The sequence below is a fragment of the Candoia aspera genome, chromosome 12, assembly GCF_035149785.1.
Source record: "Candoia aspera isolate rCanAsp1 chromosome 12, rCanAsp1.hap2, whole genome shotgun sequence".
In the NCBI taxonomy this organism is placed as follows: domain Eukaryota; kingdom Metazoa; phylum Chordata; class Lepidosauria; order Squamata; family Boidae; genus Candoia; species Candoia aspera.
In genome coordinates this window covers 20,338,507-20,360,174 of record NC_086164.1, presented here as the reverse complement: position 1 = coordinate 20,360,174, position 21,668 = coordinate 20,338,507, and the positions used below count along the sequence as shown (strand labels likewise).

The 21,668-nt window shown below is 45.9% G+C and overlaps 1 protein-coding gene across 1 annotated transcript in view; it reads right to left on the bottom strand.

The window, feature by feature from the left end:
• Nucleotides 1-1,234: 1,234 nt before the first annotated feature.
• The window catches only part of ATP7A (ATPase copper transporting alpha), a 30,884-nt gene continuing 10,450 nt past the window's right edge, over nt 1,235-21,668 (bottom strand). Inside the window, exons 7-22 of the mRNA XM_063313684.1 lie at nt 20,960-21,036; nt 20,577-20,802; nt 19,494-19,727; nt 18,768-18,859; nt 18,266-18,393; nt 18,010-18,164; nt 17,537-17,671; nt 16,094-16,288; nt 15,503-15,685; nt 14,418-14,631; nt 12,551-12,697; nt 7,889-8,031; nt 7,465-7,668; nt 6,321-6,438; nt 5,780-5,882; nt 1,235-5,064 (exon numbers count right to left, since the gene is read on the bottom strand). Coding sequence (XP_063169754.1) covers nt 4,788-5,064; nt 5,780-5,882; nt 6,321-6,438; nt 7,465-7,668; nt 7,889-8,031; nt 12,551-12,697; nt 14,418-14,631; nt 15,503-15,685; nt 16,094-16,288; nt 17,537-17,671; nt 18,010-18,164; nt 18,266-18,393; nt 18,768-18,859; nt 19,494-19,727; nt 20,577-20,802; nt 20,960-21,036 — 2,631 coding nt within the window. The 3' untranslated portion in view covers nt 1,235-4,787. The remainder of the gene's footprint in view (nt 5,065-5,779; nt 5,883-6,320; nt 6,439-7,464; nt 7,669-7,888; nt 8,032-12,550; nt 12,698-14,417; nt 14,632-15,502; nt 15,686-16,093; nt 16,289-17,536; nt 17,672-18,009; nt 18,165-18,265; nt 18,394-18,767; nt 18,860-19,493; nt 19,728-20,576; nt 20,803-20,959; nt 21,037-21,668) is intronic.

Below are 21,668 nucleotides of genomic sequence, written 5' to 3'. Positions count from 1 at the left end.
GAGGGTGATCATGACGTCTGGCCTAATAACCACGTGGGATTCACCTAACTGCAGCAACTGAAGATGCCACTGCACGGTGGCGCAGCTGTGTGACATCACACTTTATGACCACATCGCTTAGCATGGAGTTCCCAGTCTCAATTAACGTAATTCACTGAGGACCACCTGTAAGTATGAAATGATTGTGATAAAGATGGCCAGGAACCTGATGAAGCATTGACACTTCTCTTGTGCAACGTTTCTGCACTGTTGGATCTCTTCAGTAAAATCAGTGAAAAAATGTGCTATGAGATTTTCTGGGGGCCTTCTGGTGGGGAGCTTGTGGCCCTCCAGATTCTGCTGAACTGAATGGGCAACTCTCTCCACCACTGATTTTGCTGATATTTGGCCTTACTGGTGAGGCCAGGCCCAATGAGCAACCCATTCAATTGCTGCCTGCAGTTTACCCTCTTGTGCATCCTGCTCTAAAGTTTGTACTTCATGTATTTATCCAGAAGGAACATGACCTCAAATTTTAGATATTTTCCCCATTAAAGGAAGACTAGATTTTAAAAAAAACCCTTCATTTGCCTCCATTACCATATTTGCAGCACATCAAAGATGACCCTCCAATATCAAAACTAAACTCTTCCTGAAAAAAAAATCTAGCCTTCCTTTCAGTTAAACACAGGAGATTCTCAGTATACAGGAACTAATTCTGAATGAGGAGTGTTACCAGTAAGGCAAGCAATTATAAGGAGTCTGGAAGGAGAAAACTTAGGAGGAACAGTTGAAGATGCTGGGTATGCTCAACCTCCTCTTAAGACTTTGCAGAGACACAATAGCTTTCCTCAAGTACATAAAAGGTATATAAATGTAGAAGAAAGAGCTGAATTGCTCAGAGCTGTTCCAGGAGACAGGACGTTAAAATGCAGGGAAGTAGATTTCATCCAGACACCAGGATGAGCTTCTCCTAATGTTCAACCATGGACAATTCTGCCTTTGGAGGTAGCACCCTCTCCTTTACCAAAAGTATTTAAACCAGAGGCTGGGATGGCCATCTGTCAGAGATACTACAGCAGGGGATCCTGCCATTGCAGATCATTGGACATTGTGATTTCCAAAATTCTCCTTAATTCTATGAAAGGAGAACATGCTCAAGAATGCAAGATATAATTCTGATGGGTGAGAATATTTAACTACAACCTATCTTTCTAAGCAGAAAGCATCATTAAAAGAAAAATTCAACACAGCATTTAATGTTCCAGTATAACATTTTATAGAGGTGAAGGTCATGTCACATTCTCCAAGTAACAAATAATGTATCATAAACTAATATTGCACAGGGTTGTTTAACATTCTTTTTGGCTTTCCTTCAACAACCTTGGACTGTTTCCTGAAAATGGAATCAGCAGATCTGGGACTTCTGCTTTTTGGCCAGAGGAAGCAAACCATCTCCAGAGGCTCAGGGAGGCAAAAACGGTTCTAGCTTTGTTTAAAAACAAGCAGCGATTTTTATTTTGCTGGAGAAAAAGGGAAAGGCAACTCTGATCACCGTAAGGGATCTGCAGAGTGTGGTTTTCTGAATTCACAGAGGCGGTTTAGTCAGAGGGTGCCCGTATCAGACAGACCCACTTAACAGGACGGGGATGGGCAGCTGCAGCATAAACATTTGCCCCCCATGGAACGTGTGGAAGGCGCCAAAGGCTGCAGAAATCCCCACCACAAATGCAATAAAACAAACTCTGCACCATTTTAATTTTGAATGAGTTGAAGGATGTTTGCATAAGACATGCATCACTGGAGTGAGAAGCCTGCTCCGGAAGCGGACCCCCGTTATGACTTGGGGTGCCTGTGTTTGGACTGCAATGCTTGGACTGTGGCTTGCATCATATCCAGCCAGCCTGGCTGCTGGATGCAGGAACCAGAAACGATGGGAAGCAAATCCTGTGCGTTTTAAGAAGACTGAGGCTGGCTTGGAAGATCTTCTAGGAGGCTAAAGGAAATTATAAAGCGTGAGCCAGCAGTGCGTGATCACTGTGCCATCACTGACCCTGGTCTCCCTGAAGCAGTTTTTCAGCATTTTTTAAAAAATGGGTTCTGCCTGAAATGCACACACGTGCACATCCAAAGGGAGGGATGCAGCGTTTTAAAAGGAGTGCACACCCAGCTAGGAGGGGAAGGGAAGAGAAACAGAAACCTCTGAATTTAAACGCCAGGTAAAGATGGGAAGGAAAGACACGGGGGGGGGGGGCTGACTTGCACGTACATCTGTATGTATGTTTCATGTAATAATTTAAATAAATCAGAAAACGTTCCAGGTGCACGTTTTGCCAGAAGCAAATAGCAAAAATAAATACAATTAAATTGCAATGCATAGCTTATTCTAAAATCTGCTTTTGAAGCGGTTTTGACTGACACCTGATAATTTAAGACACCTGATAAGTGTGCTTGAGGCAGGAAGGATACTTATTTACAGAAAGAGTAACTTTACATTTTCGATGAGCACTGTACATTCAAGGCAAAAAAGCAACTTTTGGTTCTTTGAAACAAAGCCAAGTATAAAATATTTTTCACAAAAATATGGAGATAAAGATTCTAAAAATCTTACCAAGTCATGCCAAGATGACAGAGAACCGGATGAGGGGGAATATTTAAAAAAAAAAGGATGATTTCCTCCTGAAATTACAAAATTCAATTCACTGTGTGAATTTTCAGTTTTGCACACTACTAGTATTATTCACCTGATTAAACTGAGGGATATCATTACTTACATTAATATGTAAGATATTACATATTACATATTACCCTAAGATATGCCCTGCTCTGTGAACAGAATAAAACTTTTATATTTAAAAAATCAAAGCTTACTTTGTTCATCCTCAAAAGTGTCAATGCCAGCTTGTTTCCCAAGGGGCCTGGGCCATCTGCACAGTCCCCCTCAAAGGTGAGGGTTGCCCATCTCAGCCAGCATGAAACTGGGCACCCGTCTCGCTGCGAGACTTTTGGCCAGCAAGCAGAACAGAAACAGCTGCAATGTCCTTGGCCAAGCTGGGGATTTTGGGAACCATGATCCAAATACCTCTGGAAGGTGCTGGCTTAGGAAGGGGGGCAAGCCAGACATTAGCCACTTTTCCTAACAGCCTGATCAAACTCCAGCTAGGATCAGAATTAGGGGCTTGATAGCTAAAACTGGCCTCCAGCATGCTTGGGAATGGCGGGGGGGAGAGAAACCGGTCAGGAGGAGATCTTAATTCTCCCTGATAACCTTTTTTGGTACACAATCTTTTTTTTTCACCCCCTGGAATCTTTAGTGGATGCAGTGGGGCACTGAGGATGTTTTTTTGTGTGCAACTCCCAGAAAAGATAAATAAATAGTGCAAGAGGCCTCTGGAAGTGGATTTTCACTGATCCACAAAGAATTCTGCAGAAGGTGTGGCACTCCTGTATTGTCGTTGTCATCATCACCACCACCACCACAATTTCTGAGCCCTCTCTCTTGGAGGGCACTCAAAACAGCTAAAGGATTTAAGGAGAAATTATTTTAAAAAGCTATGGCTTGGGCTACGTTTCCCTATTTGTATATTCCAAATGGTTTTATAAGGGGTATTAGAGATGCTGAAATCTTGTGACTGAAACAAAACTGAGATTTAAATAAACAAGATTTTTTTTCCCTGAATTTTGATCCTGATAGGTATATCTCACTACTTAAAAATGCTCTGAATGAAGACAAGTCCATTAACAGGTAAACAGACCCCTTAATACACAAGTTCAGCTCATTGATTATGCCATTTCACAGGGCTGAAATCTTGCACCTGCTAATCCACAATCGCGAAGAGCAGCAAGGTGCGCGCTAAGGCCAATTCTGTTCTGCAATCCAGGCAAACCCGTGTTCGGGCATTTGTTACGGAGGAGAACAGCCCTCGCGGGGAGCTGCTGCTCTGCCCCGGAGTCCCCCGATCTGTGCAAACCGTACCAATCATTCATACCATGATAGGAAACCAGGAGGAGGGCTGGGAGCAGCACGGAGGCAGTCGGGCAGCCCCAGTTCTTCAGGGCTCTGGAGGATTATCTGAGGAAAAGTGAAAGGCTCGCTTGGCTGGGCTCCCTCAGGGAGCCGGAAGGGAAGAAACTCGACAGAGCTGGGGGGGGGGGGGCTCTGAGTCCAGCAAGCCAGGTGGGGTTGGCCACAATGGGGGCCCCAAGAGCCTGTCCCCCAGTCCTGCCAATAAGCCCCCCCGTGTCCCTCGCAAGCCACAAATGACGGAGGGCAGGACGACATGAGATGGGTCCTGCTGATGCGCCCTTGGCCGGGAGAGCAGCCCGCAAGGTGCCAGGGCCTGACTGGCCTACCAACCGCCCCACAGGGAGGAGGGTCTTGATCTGAAGTTGCCAAGAGGGAGGGAAGGCCTGCAGAAGGCGGCCTGCTCTGCTGTTCCCCAATTCCAGGGGTGATCTCTTCCGAGATGCCTATGCTGCCGTGTGGCAGAGGTAGAGCACGCTTCTTTGGCAAATGGAAAAACAACAACAAAACCTGAAAACCACGTGCTGGTGGCAACCAGAGGATGTCCTTCTTCGGCTTCTCACCAGAAGATCAATTTGGAAAACAACTCAGTACCGGGTCTTGCTCCATCTTGGGGTCTTCTGTCATGCTCTGGCCTGCTAAGAGGGGCCACACAGTGCAGAACTCCCTGGGAAGAAAGCAGCGGTGCCCTCATTCATCTGAGCAGGCCAAGCCCAAGAGATGTCCAGACTGCTCCCAGGTGGCCCAGGCTGCTTGTGGAGGGAGTGGGCCCTGCTCCGCGTCCTCAGACGGTGGCGTCATCTTCCTCCCGGGAATCCCCAACCAGGAGCGAATGCTTGTCGGGTTCGCTCAGGGCAATGTTGCTGAGGGAGCGCTTGTCGGAGAAGAGGGAGCTGATGGAGGCTTGGCTGTAGTGGATGATTCGGTCCATGAGGCTCAGTTTCGGGGATCCCGGCCTGACGTCGTCGATCCCGATGTGGACGCTGATTTCCGAGGGGCTCTTGTGTCTCACCTGGGTGCGGGCGTGGCGCTCGTACTTCTCACAGGTAGGCTTCCTGTAACTGGGGGGGGGGGGGGGAAATACAGCCCGGATTGGTGCATGGCTCTTTAAAACTCATGCCAGGGAGTGCCCATCAGCAGCCTCCTGGGGCTTATGGCGCCCAGAGCACCCAAGTGCGCGAGGCTGACATTTCTGGCACCTTCTCCTTTTGCGGGGGAGGCTGGGGCAAAGTTTGAAGGGCACAAGTCTCCCACAAAACCACCCCCAGTCAAGAAACTTCATGATTTCTCTGGCCACCCCTTCTGTACCCCCCAAACATTTCCCCACATCATTCACTAAACAGCTCCTTCACAAGACTTGGTTGGCACAGCATCATTACAAGCCTTCCTCATCCATCGGAGTGGGTTTCCCTTTCCCCCTGGGAACACCTCTTCTAACACCATGCCTGCTTCGCTTGTTTTTGTATGCAGCTCCCCTAAAGTTCCAATTTAACCAACCCCCCAGTTCTAATCCAGAGGGCAACTTCGCCTCCATGGACATCCAGCCCTTTCACTAATGGAGGTGGCCCACGAGGAAGGCGGGCAACCAGAAAGCATTCCGGCTTCCACTCCTTGTTTAGCTAAAGATCAAGTCCTGGATGGCCTTTAGGTGGTGGAGGTGATAAAAAGGAAACGTCGAGCGGTGGCCGAAGGTGACAATGTGGAAGCTCTGCTTTCTCGCCCCCTCCTGCCCGAATCACGGCGTGCTCCTCCCCACCCATCTGCAGAGCTACTCACAGCTTTAGCAGCAGGGAAGACAACACGACCGACACGGAGGACGCGGCCATCGCTGCAGAGCCCATCCAAGGCTGCAGGACCAAGCCGACCGGCAGGAAGACGCCTAGGACAAGAATGCCAAGAGCTCAAAGGGGTCCCTGAAACGTGAACCTGGAAACACCAGTGGTAGTGCCCAGGGCGCGAAGCGTCTTCATGACTACTTCCTGCCACTGGAGGGAGGGCGGGGGAGAGAAGAGAAACTAGAACCTGGTTTTAGTTTAGAATCTAGTTTAGAAACTAGAAACTGGAGGGGACTGAGGAGGCCACTTGCCCAGAACACAGTTCTTACCCCTCCAAGTTGTCTCTGTTTTGTCCTGCTAAACTCGAGAATCCCTCCCTTCTCTAACTAACTGAAGCAAAGCGGAAGGAAGGCCTGGAATTCAACGTCATCTTCCTCCACTGCTTTTCTCGGGCACCATTTCCTGCAGCTTTCTGCTTTATTTATTAGCTCTACACGCACTTAAAGGCTGCTTTGGGGAGGACACCAAGAAAGGTTACCCACCAGCAGCGACGGGGATACCAATAAGGTTGTAAATGAGCGCAAAGAGAAAGTTGATGCGTATCCTTTTAACAGTCTTCCGGGATAAGTCGATGCTTGCCACCACGTCCAGCAAATCATTCTGCAAAGTAAGTTGTTCCAGAAAGTAGTTAACATGATTGGTCTTAACTTAAGATAGATTCCTGGGATCTTAACAAAAGCAAGGAATATTACAACACTGGTTTCCAGACCCCAGCTAACTCAGCACCACTGGACCATTTTAAAAGGTACATCTACCACCACAAAATTCAGGGGCAGGGTGGGCAACCTACAGCCCCTAACTCTGTTTTGCTTCCCTTAAACCACTCCCACTAGACCAGTGTTTCGCAACCTTGGCAACCTTAAGAGGTGCGGACTTGCTGCCGGGGGAATTCTGGGAGTTGAAGTCCACACCTCTTAAAAGTTGCCAAAGTGAGAAACACTGCGCTAGGCTGTTGGGCTTCCAGCTCTCTCTGGAGAAGGAAACACAAAAATGGATGCCTACATCTAGAATAGGCCCCAAACAATGAATGAATAAATGCTCTTCTCTCCCAGAATAGGAAAAACAAAATAACTTTAGAAAATCCTGGCTCTGGCCTGCTCACTTTGCGCCACCCCTCTACCCACTGGGGCCTTTCCCTTTCTCCAAATGTACTTCCTGGCCACCAAAACAATTGCCCATCCATGCTTCATTCTTCGTTAAAATGACGGACGGGCACCAGGAACGAGGACATCCCCAGTCAGAGCAGTTGACAGGGCAACGAACCACCAGTGAGGTGCTGGACTCCCTTCACTGAAGGTGTCCTACGAGAGTCTGAACACCTAACATGGATCAGCTAAGCAGGGCTTGGCTGAAAGCCCCTTCCAATGCTGGGATTCCCACCTAACTGTTCCCGTACATTTGGGAAAGGAAATGCACAAACCAGTGTTTCTCAAGCTCAGCAACTCTAAGTTGCTTGGACTTCAACTCCCAGAATTCCCTGCTGGCTGGGGAATTCTGGGAATTGAAGTCCACACAGCTTAGAGTTGCTGAGGTTGAGAAACACTGGCACAAACTGAGGCTGGCTTAGCCTTGTTATCTGGATAGCCTCTGCTCTTTGCAGGGCCTTCCCCTCATCGCACCACTTACCCTGATCAAAACCACGTCGGCTGCTTCTATGGCCACATCCGTGCCGGTGCCAATGGCAATGCCAACATTGGCCATGGCCAGGGCCGGGGAGTCGTTGATGCCGTCACCCACCATGGCCACCCGTTTCCCTTCCTCCTGCAGCTGTTTCACTTTGGCGACTTTGTGGGAGGGGAGCACTTCGGCAAACACTTTGGTGATGCCGACCTAAGGTAAGAGAGAGGAAGACTGAAACCCGCAAAGGGGGGACACGAGAACGGCACACCTGGAACCCGGGGGGGCCGAGGCGGCGAGACGCCGCAAGAGATTCTCATCCTCCGCAGGCGTTTCTCCAACGATCAGTGGCAGTAGTGGGACACGTACGTTAAGCGAATGTTTATACGGGTTTGGCCACACCGTGAAACCTCAGTGGCGTCCAGCAGCTCACCTGAGAAGCAATAGACCGAGCGGTTTTGCCGTTGTCCCCCGTCATCAGAACCACCTCCAGACCCATCCCCTTCAGCGTCCGGACGGCGAGATCCGCTTCGGGCTTCACGGTGTCAGCAATGGCCACCAAGCCGCACAGCTCCCCTAGGAGACAGGCAGGTTCCCGTGAAGGCACCAACGCCCGCAGAAAAGACCTGCTTTTCCTCCCGTTCTCTCCTTCCCTCCTCTCTTTTAGTCTCTCTTTCCTGCCAAAATAAATGCAGTGGAAGATGTTCTTCCACCTTGTCTAGTCAATGTGGTGTGTGCTGGAAGGGGTGGAGCTGGGGAAGAAAAAGAAAATTCTGCTCCCCCAAACTTAGTGGGATCTGACTTACTTCTGGTTTATGTTTTAGTCATTTTATTGTAATTTATCTTCAGCAAAGGATCGTTACCTGGTTGTGGTGCTGGAGCTTGAGCACCTCAATGATGCCATGAGCTAAACAGTGAAGGGCCACCCAAGACCGGAAGGTCATGACAGAGAGGTCAGACTAAATGCGATCCCTGGGGAAGGTAAGGGCAACCCACCCCAGTATTCTTGCCGTGAAAACTAAATGGATCAGTACAACCAGAGATATGTCGGTATACCATCGGAAGATGAGACCCCCAGGTCGGAAGATGGTCAAAATGCTACTGGGGAGGAACAGAGGATGAGTTCAACTAGCCCCAGACGTGATGACGCAGCTAGCTCAAAGCCGAAAGGACGGCTAGCGGCCGACGGTGCTGGTGGTGAACGGCGAATCCGATGTTCTAAGGATCAACATACCATTTGAACCTGGAATGTAAGATCTATGAGCCAGGGCAAACTGGATGTGGTTATTGGTGAGATGTCAAGATTAAAGATAGACATTTTGGGCGTCAGTGAACTGAAATGGACTGGAATGGGCCACTTCACATCAAATGACCACCAGATCTACTACTGTGGACAAGAGGACCACAGAAGAAGTGGAGTAGCCTTCATAATTAATAGTAAAGTGGCTAAAGCAGTCCTTGGATACAATCCAAAAAACGATAGAATGATCTTAACTCAAATTCAGGGCAAGCCATCTAACATCACAGTGATACAAATATACGCCCCAACCACAGATGCTGAAGAAGCTGAAGTAGAGCAGTTCTGTGAGGATCTGCAGCACCTACTGGACAACACGCCTAAAAGAGATGTTATTTTCATCCCAGGAGACTGGAATGCTCAGGTGGGCAGTCAAATGACACCTGGAATTACAGGTAAGCATGGCCTGGGAGAACAAAACGAAGCAGGACATAGGCTGATAGAATTTTGCCAAGACAACTCACTCTGCATAACAAACACTCTCTTCCAACAACCTAAGAGACGGCTTTATACGTGGACTTCACCAGATGGACAACACCGAAATCAGATTGACTACATCCTTTGCAGCTAAAGGTGGCGGACATCCGTACAGTCGGTAAAAACAAGACCTGGAGCTGACTGTAGTTCTGATCACGAACTTCTTATTGCACAATTTAGGATCAGACTAAAGAGATTAGGCAAGACCCACAGATCAGCTAGATATGAGCTCACTAATATTCCTAAGGAATATGCAGTGGAGGTGAAGAATCGATTTAAGGGACTGGACTTAGTAGATAGGGTCCTGGAAGAACTCTGGACAGAAGTTCGCAACATTATTCAGGAGGCGGCAACAAAATACATCCCAAAGAAAGAGAAAACCAAGAAGGCAAAATGGCTGTCTGCTGAGACACTAGAAGTAGCCCAAGAAAGAAGGAAGGCAAAGGCAACAGCGATAGGGGGAGATATGCCCAATTAAATGCAAAATTCCAGAGGTTAGCCAGAAGAGATAAGGAATTATTTTTAAACAAGCAATGTGCGGAAGTGGAAGAAGACAATAGAATAGGAAGGACAAGAGACCTCTTCCAGAAAATTAGAAACATTGGAGGTAAATTCCAGGCCAAAATGGGTATGATCAAAAACAAAGATGGCAAGGACCTAACAGAAGAAGAAGAGATCAAGAAAAGGTGGCAAGAATATACAGAAGACCTGTATAGGAAGGATAACAATATCGGGGATAGCTTTGACGGTGTGGTCAGTGAGCTAGAGCCAGACATCCTGAAGAGTGACGTTGAGTGGGCCTTAAGAAGCATTGCTAATAACAAGGCAGCAGGACACGACGGCATCCCAGCTGAGCTGTTCAAAATCTTGTGAGATGATGCTGTCAAGGTAATGCATGCTATATGCCAGCAAATTTGGAAAACACAAGAATGGCCATCAGATTGGAAAAAATTAACTTATATCCCCATACCAAAAAAGGGAAACACTAAAGAATGTTCAAACTATCAAACAGTGGCATTCATTTCACATGCCAGTAAGGTAATGCTCAAGATCCTGCAAGGTAGACTTCAGCAATTCATGGAGCGAGAATTGCCAGATGTACAAGCTGGGTTTAGAAAAGGCAGACGAGCTAGGGACCAAATTGCCAATATCCGATGGATAATGGAAAAAGCCAGGGAGTTTCAGAAAAACATCTATTTCTGTTTTATTGACTATTCTAAAGCCTTTGACTATGTGGACCATAACAAATTGTGGCAAGTTCTTAGTGGCATGGGGATACCAAGTCATCTTGTCTGCCTCCTGAGGAATCTGTATAACAACCTAATAGCAACAGTAAGAACAGACCATGGAACAACGGACTGGTTTAAGATTGGGAAAGGAGTGCGGCAGGGCTGTATACTCTCACCCTACCTATTCAACTTGTACACAGAACACATCATGCAACATGCTGGGCTTGAGGAATCCAAGGATGGAGTTAAAATTGCTGGAAGAAACATTAACAATCTCAGATATGCAGATGATACCACTTTGATGGCTGAAAGTGAAGAGGAACTGAGGAGCCTTATGATGAAGGTGAAAGAAGAAAGTGCAAAAGCTGGCTTGCAGCTAAACCTCAAAAAAACCAAGATTATGGCAACCAGCTTGATTGATAACTAGCAAATGTAGTTTGCTAGAGAAAATGTAGAGGCAGTGAAAGACTTTGTATTTCTGAGTGCGAAGATTACCGCAGATGCTGACTGCAGTCAGGAAATCAGAAGACGCTTAATCCTTGGAAGAAGAGCAATGACAAATCTCGATAAAATAGTTAAGAGCAGAGACATGACACTGACAACAAAGGCCCGCATAGTTAAAGCAATGGTGTTCCCCGTAGTGACATATGGCTGCGAGAGCTGGACCATAAGGAAGGCTGAGAGAAGGAAGATCGATGCTTTTGAACTGTGGTGTTGGAGGAAAATTCTGAGAGTGCCTTGGACTGCAAGAAGATCAAACCAGTCCATCCTCCAGGAAATAAAGCCAGACTGCTCACTTGAGGGGATGATATTAAAGGCAAAACTGAAATACTTTGGCCACATAATGAGAAGACAGGACACCCTGGAGAAGATGCTGATGCTGGGGAGAGTGGAGGGCAAAAGGAAGAGGGGCCAACCAAGGGCAAGGTGGATGGATGATATTCTAGAGGTGAAGGACTTGTCCCTGGGGGAGCTGGGGGTGTTGACGACCGACAGGAAGCTCTGGCGTGGGCTGGTCCATGAAGTCACGAAGAGTCGGAAGCGACTAAACGAATAAACAACAATTGTCATTTATTTGTTTGATTGCTGTGAGTTGCCCCAGTTGTTGAGAGTCAGGTGGCATACAACTTTTAATAATAATAATAATAATAATAATAACAATAATAATAATAATAATAAAGAACTGGAGAAAATCACAAAATATAAAGACCTGCAAAAATCTATGTTACAACCATTCCTCACACTTACAACTGTTGTAGCATCCTGGCAATCACATGATCGCGATTCGGGCACTTGACAACAGTCGCCATTTATGATGGCTGCTGTGTCCCACGGTCATGCGACCACCATTTTTGACCTTTCCAGCTGGTTTCCAATAAGCAAAATTAATAGGGAACTGTGTGATTCACTTAACGACCACATGGTTCACTTAATGACCGCCAGGAAATGGTCATAAAATTGGGTCCAGATTTGCTTAATGACTACATCGCTTAGTGACCTAAATTCCAGTCCCAATTCTGGTCATTAAGCGAGGACTACCTGTACCTCCATGAAGAATAAACTTGAGTTTGTTTAAGCAAATGGGAGCAAGAAGATAATGTGCTTATGCACACTGCATTCAACCTGGTTTATTGCGGCATTCAATTTAGGTCAACATATGGTTGAAATGTTACAATGAAACCAACAGAACACTTTATTTCCAAAGGAGTTTAATAGGAATCATTCTGAATACTTTAAGGCAAAATTACTTGATAGTATATTTATCTGCATTATTTAAGGGAGAAACAGTCACTGACAATTGTTAACATACCAAGTTTTAGCCTGCCAAAGGATTGTGCATTCATGTTTATTGTAACAGCTACATCTTGCTCTTAAATAGTAATACAGAACTACTCTGCTGTTTTGTTCATTATTTAGAATATGAACTTACGTTATGAAATGCATCTTTGGGAATAATTTTTCCCCATTGATACCCATTCCTATCCCGCCCGACGGTTCCAGCACACCAAGCATTCCCCTCCCCTGCACCTCTCTCGGTCTTTTCAGAATAAAATACTGAACCCTGAATACCCAAATCCAACCTCAAGCCTACCATCCACAGCCACGAGAACAGCCGTGCGGCCTCGGCGTTCGTGCTCAGTCATCGCGTCGTCAATATCATTTCGGAGCAGGAGGCCATTCCTGGACATCCACTCTCGGTTTCCAATGAGAAGAGAGTATTTGTGAGAAGCCCAGGTGGCTGAAAGGAAAACAGCCATTATCCAAAGAAGAGGAACTATTTAACAAGAAGAATCCCGTTAGGCTAGAGTAGCCAAAGATCTGAAGGAGTCTGTTGTACTTTCTCAGGCTAATAAATGCTATTAAAAGACAGCAGATTTCATGAGCTATACCTCACATCAACAGATACGCAAAAGCATTCATGGACACAAGTTTGACGACAGGGCTCAAAACAAGGACAAAGAAGTATCGGAGCATTTCGACCTCAAAGTCACCATTTTGGGAAAAAAGGGACCGTAATAGCACAGCTGAGGGGAAGGTTGCTGAACTCACAATCACCAAAAAGTTTCATGCTATCTCAGCAGATCTCAACAAACACGATGGGTTTTTCACACATTACAACTGCTAAGTGACAAGGTGCCGGGCAGCCGGCCTTGCATGTCTCCTGCACCTGCATAACCAGCCTGTCTTCTCCTCTCTACTCCCTACCTCATCGTAATTCACACCCTGCGTCAGTCTAGCTGTTCTGCGCGCCCAGTGAACTAAGCTGCAGCTCACAAAAGCTTATGCTTTTAAATAACATTTATGAGTCAGAAAAGGTGCTGCCAGACTCCTCCTGAGTTTTATTTAATAATAAATGGCTCTGCTCACGCGTGCCAAGTTTGTTAGAACCTTTGTTCATTGCTAGGTAAGAAATGGATGAGACCTGAGCTCGCTTGATTACACGATTGTCCATAAACATGCTCATAGCCAGTGAATAAAAACCAAAGATCAAAGTGACGTGAGCCTGGCTGGACTGTTTTAAGTTGTAAGTGACGTCATCTTATGCCTGATTATGTCCCCACGTATTTGAGCCTTGACATCTTCTGGAAAAACCAGCTGTCCATGTGCAGGAAGTTAACAGAAGTGGGAAGCATTTAAACACCTCTCCCACCCATCTGCACAATGAAATGAAAACCTCTGTAGCTGTTGAATGGCTTGGTTATCGTGCAAGGTCAATAGCGTTTGTCTCGGTGGGCAGGTGGTTCACAGAACAAACCGGCCTCAAAAAGGTGGTAAAGAGAACAATAGCCTGGATCACACCCTGGACCGTAATTTAAAATTTGAAAAAAGAGCCCCAGTGGGCACAGGGGTTGTGCGTTTCTCCCCTCTGAGGAGAGGGGGCTGAACACATCTATTTTCAGTTCTACATATGAGCAATTTTATTGTACATCTGAACTTGGAAAATGATTGCTTCCTTGAAGCCCAAAGCAAATGTGCGGAGACAGGGGAGTCCATGCTCAGAACATCCAAAATGGGCCATTCAGGTCTAGGCGGAGCTCCAAGATAATCCTGCCCAGCTGCCCTTGGCTTTCCGGGCCTTCAAAATGGACCATCAACACCACCAAAAGAGGACCCCGGGCGTCATTTACATCCTTTTGTTACTCCAGTTACAGAAAGTGGCTTATTCAGTGGGCACACTTGTGCCCACTGAAAAGCAGAATCTCTCTGTAGCGATGTAAATCCCTGCCTAGGAGTAGCCTTCCTGCTGGGGCAACAAGGCGACCTTTTACTCACATGGGCATGTTTGGCTGTGAATTAACACAGAATGAACAAGGAAGCATTGCCACACAACTGTCTTACAAGGCAGGATAACACGACCATCCAGAAAACACAACATAAATTGGTTCTGGGCCCCGCCCCATCTCTCCAGAGGCCAAATCCTCGCCAGCAACACAAGCTTCCATTTCACAAGAACTCACCTGGCAGCTGCTCATCAAGGATCAAGGATGGCTGCATGAGGGCCTCAGCCTTCTCATCCATGTTCACCAGAGCAGCATTCCTGGCATTTGTCTCTTCCACATTTTCACTCCTGCTACAGAGCAGGGCTTCAATGTTGGTAACTTTACAGCTAATACCACAGCCAGGCACCACTTGGAAATCAGTGCACGTTCCAAGGGTATCTGCCTCCAGTTCCTAGAGAAAAGAAAGGACCACACAGCGCTTGGGACACAGCAAACTCATCAAAGCGAATCTCTGTAGCTCCGGGTTGAGCTGTGGACTCCTTGGTGCTCTCTGAGCCTGGCTGTTTTCTTGCAGACGTTTCCCTGCCAGACTGGGCAACGTCTTCAGTGCACTGAAAACAACAGCACCAAGGAGTCCACAGCAAACTCACCTGGGCAAAGCAGGACAATCATCCCAAACAACTGTTCCAAATCCAGATTCCAATACAAGATGTGGGAATAAAATATAGCAGCGCTTGAAGCAATGACCAAGCTTCCCAAATCTGGAGATTACGCAAGGGATGAAGACCTCCAGGAAGGACATACTGTACATCTGCAGGCAATTCCGAATTATACGCACAGAAGCACCTGGATTATTTTGCAACGCACAGATCTTGATCTCTGTGACTGAACGCTCAGCCTGTGGTTTACTTATATCTGAACCCATCCCTTTTTCTAAGGAGCTAAGGTAGCACACTTAACTCTCACTTTACTTCCTGCTATGCTCCTATCATTCCTGAGGAGTACACTAGGCTAAGAACGAGAAAATGGGAGAGTGACTCAAGGTCCCCCAGTCTTCACGCATCTGAGTAGGATCCGAGTTCATCTGCCCATGGCAGAAGACAGCAGTAGACCCACTGAGAGTTCGGACTGGCAACTCTCCTGGGCAGGACACTGGCAGTGTTTCTGTATAATGACGAAGGGCCCCTCTGACTATGTTAGCAGCTTCAGCATCCATCGCTTCAGGAGCACAGAGCTGCTAGGCCAGCAAGGGATGATGGGAACTGTGCTCCAACGTGCTGGTGAAGACAGTTTCTGACAACATAAAAGATCTGCTCTGCTACCTGTTTGCAGTATTTGGTGATTGCTGCTCCTAAAGGGTGCTCACTGTGGCTCTCCGCTGTCCCCACCAGCGCCAAGACTTTCTTTCGTGGTACCCGGTTACTCTCCAAGAGCATCTTCATCTGCATCACCACTGGGGTTCCATGGGTGATGGTCCCCGTTTTATCAAACACCACAACTTTAACCTGCAAAACACACATACGTCCACACTGCTTTAGAGGCATAGACAAGAGCGAATACTTTGTGGGGAGGATAGCAGGATACGTCATAAACTTCTTGGATAAAGATAAGATGTACTGTACGTCTAAAAGATCTTTTTCCCTTTGTCACTCAACCAAAAAGAGCCACTTTGGTCTAGTGGTTAAGGCGATGGGCTAGAAACCAGGAGGCTGAGCGTTCTAGTCCGGCCTTAGGCATGAGAGCCAGCTGGGTGACCCTGGGCCAGTCCCTCTCTCTCAGCCCAACCCACCTCACAGGGTTGCTGTTGTGGGGAAAAGAGGAGGAGGAAGGAGCATTAGGTATGTTTGCCGCCTTGAGTTATTTACAAAACAAACAAACAAACGAATAAATAAATGGACATTCCATTTTCTCACCTTGTGTGCCATCTCCAAAGGTTCTCCACCTTTGATCAAGATGCCGTTTTGTGCTCCTACTCCGGTTCCCACCATCACGGCAGTTGGAGTCGCTAATCCCAGGGAACAAGGGCAGGCGATGCACAGCACGGTAATGGAGGCTTGGAAAGCGAAGCGGATCACGACCTCTGCTTCGGAAATGCTCTTACTGTAGCCCTGTTGACAGAGAGAGCGAGCGCGTGAGAGAAAGCGAGACAGGACTGAAGGGGCACTGATTTTAAAGAAAGTGCTGGAGCTCATAGTTTGACTAGGTCACATCTTCTGCTGTCCTAATGGTGGTTTCTTTGTAGTGTAACTCGTCTACTATAAACTATGGTATATGTTCAGCATTTTGCCCAAACCCAGACAACTGTGATTTATTCAACTGACCACGGATTTGTGTGATGTGCAAACCTAGCCTTGATTTTATAGATGCGTGCATGTGTGTGTGTGAGAGAGAGAGAGAGAATGTAGATCTGGCCTTGGGGAGGGGGAAGAAGGCAATGGAACATTGAGGGAGGAGTAACGGCAACTCAGGAAAAGTGTGAGAAACAAACTCAAAATAACTCTGTCTTGATTTGGTTTGGTAGAAGATGGGGCAGAGACAAACTCTGACTGGCTTTCAAGATTCTGCTATCCTACCCTACAATTTCAGGGGTCCAGCGAAGACCTACAGAGACTAATGTGGCCTAGGCAAACCTGATCATACCAAGAGCCATTAAACTATCAGGCTAGATTCAGACACCAAGTGCCAGCAAAGGAAAACTTTCAAGGGGCTGCCCTGGAACTTTGGAATATATTTCCACCTGTTGCTGTACCTTCCAAAAGCTGCATAAAGTAGGGTAGAATAATAAGCATATTATTATCCACCATGAATACAATTAAATAAAATGTTGTGATCCACCATTAAAAAATGTTACAGGAAGTCTGAAGGTGCACTGCCTCTGTACCCAATTTATTCTTCATTAAGCAGGGAACTGATGGTCAAAATGGTTCTTTCCCACTCTATGACCCTATAAAATAACAGTTCCTTTGTGCAAGCACCGATCTTTTTCTTCTTTACTAAAATGCATGACTCTTTTTAAGTATGGTATCTCCCACACACACCCTCAAGGGTGTTTATTAGCCAATTTATTAGCATTTAGAAGATAATCATAAATCACATTTAAATATTGGGTAAAAATCAGCAAAAATGTAAAGGTAAGTGATGTTGGCAAAAAATTTTTTGTAAAAACACCAATATATTAAGCAATACATCTGAACTGTATCTCTCATATTTCCTAATTTTTGCTATTGAAATTCAAATTGATCTACCATACGTAATAAAGGGAATATGAACAATATTCAAGAAAGGAAACCCTTTGGTTAATTAGAACTTGCAGGTCATTTCTCCACAAAAAATAAAAAAAACAAGTAGAGACTTACGGGAAAATAGGTTTCCACAATTTGAAAATTGACAAATCCAATCACAATCCAAGCGAAAAGTGTAATCACAGAAACACCAACAATGAAAGGAACAAAATAGCCACTCAGTTTGTCAGCAAACTGCTGAATTGGCGCCTAAAGCACAGGAAGGAGATAAAAAGAAGCAACATTAATTCCAGCAGTCTTTTTCAAGGTTGAGCTGGTTTGGATTTTCGCCTGCACATTTGCAATAAATAATATACATGTTCATAACTAAGCTCTTGTTCATGATTTTTTAGTGAAAAAAGTATTTAATGCACACTTTGGTGCAATAACTGGCAGGGCCAAAGAAAATTTTAATTAATTTCCACTGCATACACCAGTTTGGCATATCGCGTAACCATACACTGCAGCTGACTTTTAAACCACGAACTTGCTGTTTCGAGTCATGGCCAACGAATGAGATAGAAAGCTAAATGTGTCATTCTAAATACCTTTGAGGTCTGTGCTTCTTCCACAAGCTTTACGATCTGGCAGAGAGTGGTGTCAGACCCAACATGGGTCGCAGAGATCAACAGGGATCCATTCTGATTAATAGAACCTGCTATGACTGAACTGCCAGGTTTTTTGGTCACAGGCATTGCCTCACCTACATAAGTCAGAGATAAAAGAAAATGGAGGGCACTCTTGGAAAATTTCCCTCTCCCCCACCCCGGAGTCCAGTGCCCACGAAGACCCGCTCCAGCTTGCCTGTGATGAGTGACTCATCCACCAGAGAGTGTCCTTCAATAACTCGGCCATCCACGGGAAACTTGCCGCCGGGGGCCACTTTCACAATGTCCCCCCGCTGAACTAGTTCGACATCGACTTGCTCTTCACTGCAAAGAAGCCAGAAGATTCATGACCCAGTGATGGAAGCTGTGCAGCATTTCAGGTTGTCAATTCCTGCACACCGGAATGCCTTTTCTTCCAAATCCCTGTTCAAAAGCTTCCTCCTCTGCAGGAGGCTAGACTGACGTGCAGGAATCCCCAGCTGAAATTAAGTTCTGGGGAGTGTGCAAGTGCATGCAAATTCATGTCAGGCTGCTACTCTTCTCTCATGTACAAACATGCGTCATTTTCACTAATCTGCCAAGGCAGAAATTTGCCTTTGGAGGTGCAATACAGAACTAAAGACTGCAAGGAAATTACAGGGGGCAAAGCATTGTAGCATATAAATGTTTTGTTAAAAAGACCACGGAAATGGTAGTACCTCAGGAGGATATTATCTGGGCCTAAAGTAACAATAGTCGCTTCTGTTGCTTGTAGTGAAATTAGCTTCGCAAGGGCCTCTGACGTTTTACCCTAAAAAGATTAAGTTAAGCATTTTACATTCAAAACACCACAGAAATTCATTGCAAGCAACAAAGTCACATGTTACACAAGCCATCTTTAACCAAGACTCCTCATAACCTAGCAAGAAAAGAGCAAATCTAAGTAAGTTCCGAGCAAAGCATGATCTTCCCTTTGACTTAGCATTTGTTTTCAGAAGAGTGACATCTGTTTGAAATACTTTTGCTTATTAAGAGTTAGTAATGCCAAGCATTGTTAGACTTTCACTAATCTCCAGCGTGATGCAAAGTTGAGGGCTAAAGTCACTAGAAGATGGAGCCCTGTGGGATGGCCTGGCCCCTCCCCTCCCTTGACTTCCTGCTTGATGAAGCACAATCAGGAGTAACTTGAAATGCGCACACATGCCATCGAGCTCCCTCCCAGACCTTCTTCCAGGCGAAGAGCAAGGCTGCAGGAGAGGGAGGCAGTCAGCATTTGTAGCTCCACCCTTTACTGTTTTAGGGAACACATGTTTATTAATAACACCCAAATAGGAGTTAAACATAAACACCGAACATGGCACTGCTGAGAGGCAGGTAATTGGAAGTGTTTTCGTTGTCTCCCTCCACCCACCCACTGGACTAGAGGAACAGCTGTTTCCCCCGACCTTGGCCACGTGCTCCAACCATCGCCCCAGCGCAATGAACACAAAGAGCATTGGCGGTGTGTCAAAGAAAGTCACAGGATTGGCCGTGGCCTGCTCAGCCATCGCAACCAGAAGAACCGCAAAGGAGTAGACAAACGCAATGGTGGTTGCCAGAATGATCAGCACATCCATATTGGCCGTCTTATGCTTCAGTGCTTTGTAGGCTTGAATGTAGAAGTACCAACCTCCAAAGAACTGTAAGAAGAGCAAACATCAGGATGACATTCGCACCTGAACACAGAAAACAGGTAACAAAGTGCCCTTTCGTTGGCAAAACTCGGGAGAAAATGCACAGACACTTCTCTGTTAGCTAATCCGGCGTATGGGCATTGGACGGAGAGGTACCTGTCCATCTTCTCCCAAGACCGTCGGCCCCAGACTCGACAGACCGACAGCAGGCTCACAGGTGGCCTCGGACAGAGCAGAATTTAAACAGGGGCCCACATTATTTAAACATTATTTTCCATTTTCTCTCTGCTTCTTTCATCCTTTTCTTTACCCCTCCCCACCCCTTGCAAAAATGTTCTGTTTAGGAAGAAAAAAAAAAACAGAATAGCTGTGCAGTGCTTTTTGTTAAGTAGTGCTGGAAGTTTTTCACCTGGAAGCAAAGTCCCCCCACTGTACGTTAAGGAAAAATGATACTGAGACAGAAAAAAACTTTGACAGAGATGCTCCAAATGTCCAGATGCAAACATTATTCCTGACTTTCCTCCCTAAGAAAGGAAAACTATCTTCTTGATGTTTTAACACAAACAAAGGAAGTTTAGGTTAGTTTTTTTGTGGGAACAGAGAGAATATGGTGCTCACTATCAAATGTTAACATTAATGGACAGAGCCTTCTGGCCCACTGTACTTTCTAGTGATAAACAACACAATCACGTGTTCTGCCTTAAGCCCTACAGGCTCTCTTAATCTTACTCTCCCAAAGAGACTAGTCAGTGTTTCAAGAAGATTAAGTGCATTAATCCTTAACCCACCTAAAAGGAATTTGGGCAAGACCTTTATGTACCACTGCCTGAGAGACTGGCATATCTTTCTACTTGCCTGTACAGGAACACACAATAAAAAGGAGAGCAAATTCATAATGGACAACCCAGGAAGGATCTGCTGCTCCAGAAACATCGGTGGATGGTGGGCGTCCATTTCTTCCTGAGTCAGGTTAGAAGCCTTGTGCGGGGCCGACATGTGACTGTCCATCACCATCATGTAAATCATGAGCCCCATTACAGGGATGCAGAAAATGAGGCTTACAAGGAAAGACCGTTTCCACCTAAACAATAAGCAGACAAGATAATATTGAATAAACCATCATAATCTAAGAGGTTAGGTAAAACTTCAAAAGACAGTATGTGGTTGTGGGAAAAATTCCTGCCTTGTGCTCCAGGAAACACGTGCGAGGCTATAGATACACACAAAAAGGGACTTACTGTCTTATTTCCTGCTTGTGATCTAAGTGGCTAGCAGATCGATCTTTCTTCACTAATGCAGCCTTGAACCCTAGATTCTAGAAAGAGACATAATGTGAGTACACAGGTTTCCACACAGATCTAACTTTAAAATCAGCAAGATCTATCCTATTGGCAAAGGGAAACTGATTCTTTACGAAAGTTGTTTTATATGCTTAGACATCACAGCATATTATTTGAGTAACAACAACCACTGTCTAAAAACAAGTTGCTTTAGAATATAGGATACAATATTAACAATACTAGAACACTTGCAACTGCTTACAGCAGGGTTTCTCCACCAGGGTTCCGTGGCACCCTCGGGTTCCGAGAGAGGTCACTGGGGGTTCCCTGGGAGATCACGATTTATTTAAAAAACTATTTCAAATTCAGGCAACTTCCCATTAAAGAGGTAAGTTTCATTCTTTATTTTCAGCTTAAGAACACTGTGAATGCATATAGAGAGGCCTACCCATGAAACGAACAGAATAATTGTGTAACTTCTGGCCTCTATTTGAGCCTGAATGTGCAGGGGTTCCCTGAGGTCTGGAAAATATTTCAAGGTTCCTCCAGGTTTAAAAAGTTGAGACAGGCTGGCTTACAGCCTAAATAAACAAACTGTGAGACCCTTTTCATTGTCTTAATCCTAGCATTTTTTACTATCCACACAGGACCAGAAAGTTCCAACTGC